Source organism: Bison bison, unplaced genomic scaffold (genome assembly GCF_000754665.1).
Source record: "Bison bison bison isolate TAMUID 2011002044 unplaced genomic scaffold, Bison_UMD1.0 scf7180017864134, whole genome shotgun sequence".
NCBI classification, from domain to species: domain Eukaryota; kingdom Metazoa; phylum Chordata; class Mammalia; order Artiodactyla; family Bovidae; genus Bison; species Bison bison.
In genome coordinates, this window is record NW_011494706.1 from 7,185,426 (window position 1) to 7,193,585 (window position 8,160).

At 43.2% G+C, this 8,160-nt stretch overlaps 2 protein-coding genes across 2 annotated transcripts in view; one reads left to right on the forward strand and one right to left on the reverse strand.

Annotated features, from left to right (window-relative positions):
• Window positions 1-580: 580 nt before the first annotated feature.
• On the reverse strand, window positions 581-8,154 carry GATAD1 (GATA zinc finger domain containing 1). The gene is given in 6 exon segments (XM_010839794.1): window positions 581-1,132; window positions 3,086-3,269; window positions 4,946-5,005; window positions 6,995-7,120; window positions 7,865-8,047; window positions 8,049-8,154. Coding segments are annotated over 6 exon segments (819 nt in total). The 5' UTR covers window positions 8,124-8,154; the 3' UTR covers window positions 581-941.
• LOC104988460 (protein lifeguard 2-like) overlaps window positions 7,117-8,160 on the forward strand; it is a 30,503-nt gene continuing 29,459 nt past the window's right edge. Inside the window, exon 1 of the mRNA XM_010839793.1 lies at window positions 7,117-7,400. Within this exon, the coding sequence (XP_010838095.1) occupies window positions 7,264-7,400 (137 nt within the window). The 5' untranslated portion in view covers window positions 7,117-7,263. The remainder of the gene's footprint in view (window positions 7,401-8,160) is intronic.

Consider the following 8,160-nt stretch of genomic DNA (forward strand, 5'->3'; position numbering starts at 1 on the left):
AGAATACACAGAAGAGCTATACAAAAAAGATCTTCATGACTCAGATAACTATGATGGTGTTATCACTCACCTAGAGCCAGACATCCTGGAATGCGAAGTCAAATGAGCCTTAGGAAGCATCACTATGAACAAAGCTAGTGGAGGTGATGGGATTCCAGTTGAGCTATTTCAAATCCTAAAAGATATCAATGCTAACGACCTGTTAATCATTTTTATGGCTGCCCAATGTTAGTCCTAGGTGCGGTCAAGAAACTACTGCTCTGGGGTGCCTACACAGCATATTTCCTGTGTGTTCAGTGAAGCTAACTGTCCACACTATAAGGCTAACATTTTGATGAAGCCTCGTTCCGACTGAGAAGGTAGGTCAGAGCAGTGAAGAGCAGCTCTATTAAAATCAACCAAATGATTCTGAATTTCTCCCTACTACAGAAAAATGCCTGGGCTAATAAAAATCATCCACCAGTCACTTTCCTTAATAAAGCAGTCAATAGTTTGTTAATATATTTTCTAGATAATAAAATAAAGCTTTTTTAAGAGATACTGTGAGAGATATTGTGGATCACAGCTATATTTTACTTGATTTAGCCCTTGGTTAGAAATTTATATCTAAATTAATATTTTATTCTTATAGAAAAATACAATCCATTTTATGAGTTTCTAGAAATAAATTAAGGAGAAAAATAGACACTACCTGTTCCTAATAGTCTCCCTGGAGATGACAGTATTTGCCTGGGAGGATATACACACTTAATGTGTATGTAATACTTCATTTCAAAATATATTTAATTCTTTTCTACCTAATTTTCTAAGTGACTAGTAATAAACAAGCTAGTGATTACTTTAGTCATTTTTCCATCCAAGAATTTCATTAAAGAAACATGTGGCATGTCTTACAGTGGTACAGATACAAGGGAACTGGAAATCCAGGTTTACTTTTTAAACTATAAATGGTTGGCAACTGTTTCCTTTATAGTTATTGCAGGAGTAGGTCCAACATGAGTCCATATATAGCCCTTCTCTGGTCTGGTGGGAACTGTGGGAAACGGTGATGAACGTGACTTGAAATATTCAGAAGGTGCATGACAGACAAATTCCAAGTATTCCATCTTCCTTGGAAGATCCTCCTCTGGTCCTGGAAGGGAGCCACCATTTACATTTTTGAAGATATGTATCATTTTCATAAAAATTAAAATTCCTAAACACTACGAGAAACTGGTCTGGTGCTAACCTGACATTAGTCCTTGAAATATATATTATTTTGAAGTTACTGCCTATCATTTTTTTCTGCTTTTAACTGCTTAAGGAAGATAGCATTCTCTCCAAAATATAACTCAATATAGAAAGGATTCTAAAAGTGATATTTAGCCTTATATAATGTCTACTATATGTCTGCTGCTGCTGCTAAGTCACCTGAGTCGTGTCCGACTCTGTGTGACCCCATAGACGGCAGGCCACCAGGCTCCTCCATCTATGGGATTCTCCAGGCGAGAATACTGGAGTGGACTGCCATTTCCTTCTCCAATGCATGAAAGTGAAAAGTGAAAGTGAAGTCGCTCGGTCGTGTCAGACTCTCAGCGACCCCATGGGCTGCAGCCTACCAGGCTCCTCCATCCATGGGATTTTCCAGGCAGGAGTACTGGAGTGGGGTGCCATTGCCTTCTCTGCTACTATACGTCAACACTGATCTAAATACTTGACAGATACATCAACGCTTTGAATCCTCACAGCAACCCTCTAAGTTTGGTACTATGATTATTCCCATTTTACATGAGGGAAAGAGAGATGGAGGAAACTACCTGAGATCACACAGCTAGTAAGTGGCGGTCCTATGAACCCAGACAGTCTAGTTCCAGAGTCTGGGCTCTGAAACTTTATGATATATGGTCTCCTTCAGAACATTAGGAAGAGGAGGTGAGAGAGAAGCCCAAGAGGTGGTTCAGGCACATTGCTGCCTCTGCTGACAATCGGATCTGATGGGACAGGTATATAAAAGTTCATTCTTCTATGTACTTACAAGCAGAAGACTTGGCCATGTGTCAAAACTTGACACGCAGGTGAGAATAACAGTGATACTTTATTTGTCCTTCCATTCTCTCGGAAAAATACCTTTTGTGTTTTTTCTTAGAATGAAAAAGTAATGTATGCTCATTGCAGAAAGGCTGAAAAGTTTGGGGGTAATTTTAAAACTCTAAACACTTGCAAAATTCTATTTATCAACAACTTCTTCTTGTAAGTCTATATCAAGAATCAATTCTTTGGTCAGCCTTGAAATCAATGAGTACAGTGGCTGCCATTTCAACCACCACCAACAATATAACAGGTTACAAATGGTCCAGGATGACGTGTGTGATACGTAGAGGAACACATGTTGAGAATGTGTAAGATGTTGAAACATAACCATGACAGTTCCTCTACAAATTATTTTTAAGTAACTTTTTGTATGTTACCTAAATAATATAGTTCTTGAGCAATAAATTCTTTTAATAGAGTTTAACCCTGGGTCACCCAGAAAAATCTTATCCACACAGCTTTTTAGCAGGTGCATGCTGCCCCATAACTCAAAATAATTGATAGCCTCAAACCCCAGCTTTATAAAATTTCATATTTTCTGTAAAATTATTTTTTGTACTGATGCTTCTTTGTTATGGACTGAACTGTGTGCCCCCAAATTCATATGTTGAATCCTAATCCCTAATGTGGTAACATGTGGAGAGAGGGCATTTAGAGAGGTAATTAAGGGTAAATGAAGTTGTAAGGATGCAGCGCTCATCCTATAGAATTGGTGACCTTATAAGAAGAGGAAGAGATGCTAGGAGTGCACGCACACAGAGGAAAGCTCGTGTGAGGACACAACCAAAAAAGTGGCTGTCCACAAGCCAGGAAGAGAGCTCGCACCAGAAACCGACCCTGACAGCACCTCGATCCTGGACTTGCAGCCTCCAGAACTGTGAGACAGAAAAATTCTGTTGTTTAGCCCATTCAGTTTATTGTATTTTGTCATGGCGGCCCGAGCAGATGAATACAGTTTCCCGTAATAACGGAAAATAAACAGGTTCAAGAACCTGTCTGTCCCTGTCTAACTCACCCACGATGTAGGACGCAGGGTCGAACTGGTCCCTGGGGCTAGCGAGGGTGGGGATGAGCCACGTCAGCGCTGCACTCTTCTCACAGTACTGGTCCTGGACAAAACCTCTGATCTGAGCATAGTAGGGTTTTCCATCTTGTTCATCAATTACAGAAACAACATCTCCAATCTGGTAATAGACTCCCTGGGAGAAACAGAAGATAAGCCTATATTTAAAAAAACAGAACACCACTACAGGTGCAAACTGAAACTTCCTTAATATGAAAAGTTTCCAAGCAGTCAACAGAAGGTCTCTGAGATGGTCTGATGCGTTGACATTTACACGGTTGTGATTGATGCCAATTCCAAAGCTGTTTCTTTTTTCTGTCTTTGGCTGTGCTGGGGTTTGGCTGCTGTGCACTCCTCACTGGGGCCTGTGGGCTTTCTCCAGCTGTGGTGCACAGGCTCTCTTGTTGCAGCCAAAGGGCTTCTTATGGTGGTGTGTGGCCTCAGCAGTTGCAGCACATGGGCTCTCTAACTGTGGCTCACTGGCTTAGCTGCCCCTAGGCGTATGGGGTCTTATTTCCCTGATCAGGGATCAAACCTGAGTCCCTTGCACTGGAAGGCAGATTCTCAATCAATGAACCACCAGGGAAGTCCCTAAAGTTGTTTTAATTTTGAGTGAAAAAAACTTCACATACACATGATGACTTGCAGCTGGAGAAAACATTTGTTTACAAAAATAATTTTATATCACAATAGTACAATCCCTACTTTTTTTGCCAGAACCACTGCACTGGACAAAGTTAAGTGACTTGCTAAAAGCTCCCTAAGGCAGCACTGCAGCCGAGGCGCCTACACCAGCTCAGGAGTCTACCTCTGTACAGTCCTGAAAAGCAGTGCTTTTATCAAGACAACTTCACCTCTCCCCCTCACCATGGGCTTCCAGGAGCAGCCAGTCCCCACTACTGCCCTTCTCCTCTCACTTCTTGAAGGCATTTTTGAACCTCTGTGCCCACTCCCATCTCTGTGTCAGGCTCCATCCTCTATTTGTCCAAATCTCTCCTCTCCCTCCTTAGCAGTCAGTGTTGTCAGGTTGACTAGGATGGCTCGTTGCCCTGGCTCCACACCACACATTTGGATTTTAAAAACAATTCCCATAATCTACATTAAAAAATACTTAAAGATCCTCATATAGTATTTCCACAGGCAACTTCCTCTCCCCACTCAGCTCTGGATGTTACATAATAGCCATGTATGGCGGAAAAGAGCTTAGAAAGGAACAAAAAACACAGTCGCACCTTATAGAGAGTAGCGAAGACCTTTAGACTAACCCAATATTTTAGTACCACATTATGCCTTCCAGGCAGAGAAGGCAATGGCACCCCACTCCAGTACTCTTGCCTGGAAAATCCCATGGATGGAGGAGCCTGGTAGGCTGCAGTCCATGGGGTTGCTAAGAGTAGGACACAACTGAGCGACTTCACTTTCACTTTTCACTTTCATGCATTGGAGAAGGAAATGGCAACCCACTCCAGTGTTCTTGCCTGGAGAATCCCAAGGACAGAGGAGCCTGGTGGGCTGCCGTCTATGGGGTCGCACAGAGTCGGACACGACTGAAGTGACTTAGCAGTAGCAGTATGCTTTCCAGGTGGCTCAGGGGTAAAGAATCCACCTGCATTGCCAGAGATGGAGGTTCAGTCCCGGGGTGGGACGACCCAGTAGAGGAGCAAATAGCAAACCACTCCAGTACTCTTGCCTCGGAAATCTCATGGGGAGAGCGTGGCAGGTTACAGTCGTCAAAATAGAGTTGGATAAGTGACTAAACAACAACAAAAATACAATACATTCAAATCTTCCTTCAATAACTATGATGCTCACCTTGTAGAAGATTGATTCTGCAGTGATTATGGTGGAAACGGACTCAGGAGCTTTGATGGGCTATGAAAAAACAGAAGTAAAAATATTAGCACATTCATTGTATGTGTGTGGGTGTGTGTGTAGTGTGTATGTGTATGTGTGTGTGGTGTGTATAGGCATTTTTCCAGCCACATATGAGTTCTGTAATCTGAGAAATACTAAAGTTGTTTGGTGACAAGAACTGCAGTGTTAAAAAAAAAATAAAAATCTTCTGAACATTGCAACAAAGCATGGTCTGAATATTTCTGCTGTTATTTCCGTTACCTTTAGCTTAAAAATTGCTGAGAATCAAAGGACAAGCTCCTGATTATGTGGCTGAGACCTAACAGAACCCTTCTCAGAACTTTATTGCATGTAACAATCTAGTTTTAAAAAGTATCTGTGGCTTTAATGGCCTGAGCATGACAGAGGTGGAAATAACAAACAAGTCTCTTCAAAGACATTTTCCATCTCAACTTAACTATAGCTATGATAATATCATCAGAACTAGTTTTCTAACAAGTCTGAACCAAGGCCAAAGGAGGCTTTCTTGGGAGTTGCTAGTAATTTGCCACCAATCATCATTGAAATTCCTTCTTAAGCTGTAATACACACTTTTATGCCACAACACAGTAACTAGGCCTTCCCAAATATGTCTTGATATCATCCTTGAAGAAAGCGGTTGCCAGAGAAATCGATATTAAAATACTTTCAGAAAACATATTCCACCATACATAAGAGGAAAACTATAATCAAGTATTCACATATTTTGTCTAGTCAATAATCACATTTTAGAAAACAAATTTATTAAAATCCTAATAAATTAGAAGCAACAATGGCACCCCACTCCAGTACTCTTGCCTGGAAAATCCCATGAACGGAGGAGCCTGGAAGGCTGCAGTCCATGGGGTCGCTGAGGGTCAGACACGACTGAGCGACTTCACTTTCACCTTTCACTTTCATGCAATGGAGAAGGAAATGGCAACCCACTCCACTGTTCTTGCCTGGAGAATCCCAGGGATGGGGGAGCCTGGTGGGCTGCCATCTATGGGGGCTGCACAGAGTCGGACACGACTGAAGCGACTTAGCAGCAGCAGCAAGGTCATATAAAAACACTTTTGGATATTGTCAAAATTACAGATCTTGGTGTCCTGGGTTCCCCCTCACCTTTGCTTAAATACTGGAGGGGTTTACATGACTTTCATTTTCAATCTGCATACGAGTTGGACACGACTGAAGCGACTTAGCACTCTCAAGAAAAAGAATCCACAATCTGCACAAGGATATAACGCAAGACCTCTCTGAGGTTTTTAAATGAATACACCCAGCTTCAGAAAATGCCTTTACTGGTGAGTGAAGCATTTCTGGTCTGAAAGCAGAGAACCATATTGAGGTTTAAAAAAAAAACAAAAAACAGTATCGAATGCTTTACCCAGTGTGTTTGACCACTGTCCCTTGTATTTACAAAATCAAAAGCTTTCAGTTACCCCAGCACAAACTTTTCAACGATCTACTTTCTTATAAAAGAAGATAAAGAAGATTTAGTAACACTTTTGATTCATATTCATCAAGTTGATCACTGTAAATCAGTAAGAAACATTTTTTGGGGGCCATATAACAAGCAAATACGGAACTGAATGAATTCCAGTGTTATTATTTACTTAAAGCTTTATGGAAAAGAAAAAAAATGCCATGCCCACACCAAGAACTGTAACTCCATCTCATCTTTTGCATAGAGAACCCAATAAAATGTGCTCAAGATTTAGGTTTCTTTTAGAATCATGTTTTATGTTCCCCAGGGGGGATAAAAAACTAAAACAAGGAAAAGAGGATATCGTTAACTTTATAAAACAGTAAGGCTCCTAAAAGAGCTCCTTCCCTTTCTGAAAGCCTGGATCAGTCCCCAGAAGGCTACAGAAGAGCTGCCAAGCGCAGAGTCCAAGTTCAGTGGTGAGAGATGAAGGCGGTGGTTGGTCACACTACACACAATGCCACAATTACAGTACAAGACACTGTCCACAATCATCTTACATTTTTTAATTTAAAAATATGTCTTCTCCCTTTCCCTTTAGTGGAAACTTTCTTTTCAGCAGCTGGAGCAGATTTGTATTTAGTGTTTCTGAGCCGAGCGGACCTCCTGTGAATTTCCTGCTTACTCTGTTACATAAACAAAGAACAAAAAAAGAGAAATAAAAAGTGTAGAAAGGTTGCTGTCCTGATACAACCATCTTACAAGGATCCCAGAGTATGCACTTTAAACGAACATTTACAAATAAATTAAGAGTGCAACTTTTCTTTTCATGCTGGGTAATAATCAAACGAACTGGCTTAATTTAAAAAGGGAGAGCCACAGGCAAACATCTCCAGAGACTCCAAAAAACGTGTTAACTACTTGTAAAAGGGCAAAGGGCAGCAAGAGGAGTCAGTCTACGCCAAGGTAAGACCATTCATCGGTTGCGTTTATAACACAAAATTCCTTAAAAACTCAACTCTCCTAAGCCAGAGAATGGGTGTGGTATGCCACCTCCTGCCGTGTAACACTTATGTTACTACTGAAAATGACCTGATAATCTTAATAACATGACATTATGACAAAGAAAACTTTATTAACAGAGAAAGAGGCCCAGTAGCCGTGACCCTGTACGTAACGTACGTAAGTACCCTCAGACGTCCGGGTGCTACCAAAAGTATCACAGGGGAGGGATTTCTGAGGGGTTTTTCCTCTTCTTGCTTCTCTAGACTTTAAACTTCTCATGAGAAAAGGGGCTGAGAAGGGGTCAAACCAACGACGACCTTCCTGTCGCGGGCGGGAGGGGGCGGCCCGGCCCAGTTTGCCGGGAGGGCGCCGCCCGCCCCGCGCCGCGTCGGCCTCCGCCCGCGGGAGGGGCCGCAGGGGCTCACCTGCTTGCCGCCCCCGCCCCCGTTGCTCTGCGGAGGGGCGGCCGAGGTGCTGGCGAAGGTCGCGGCGCCGAAGCCACCCCCTGTGCCGCCGCCGCCGCCCCCTGTGCCACCGGCCGCCCCCGGGCAGGAGCCCCCGCCGCCTGCGCCGCCCCGGCCTGTGCAGTGGTGGCAGAGGATCTCCCCCCTGCGGGCCCTTCTTCCACATGGAGGACGACGTGGTCTTGCAGACGCTGCAGGTGGGCTTCAGGCCCAGCGGCATGGTGGCCGGCTCGGGCGGCCCCCGCGGGCGCAGCGAC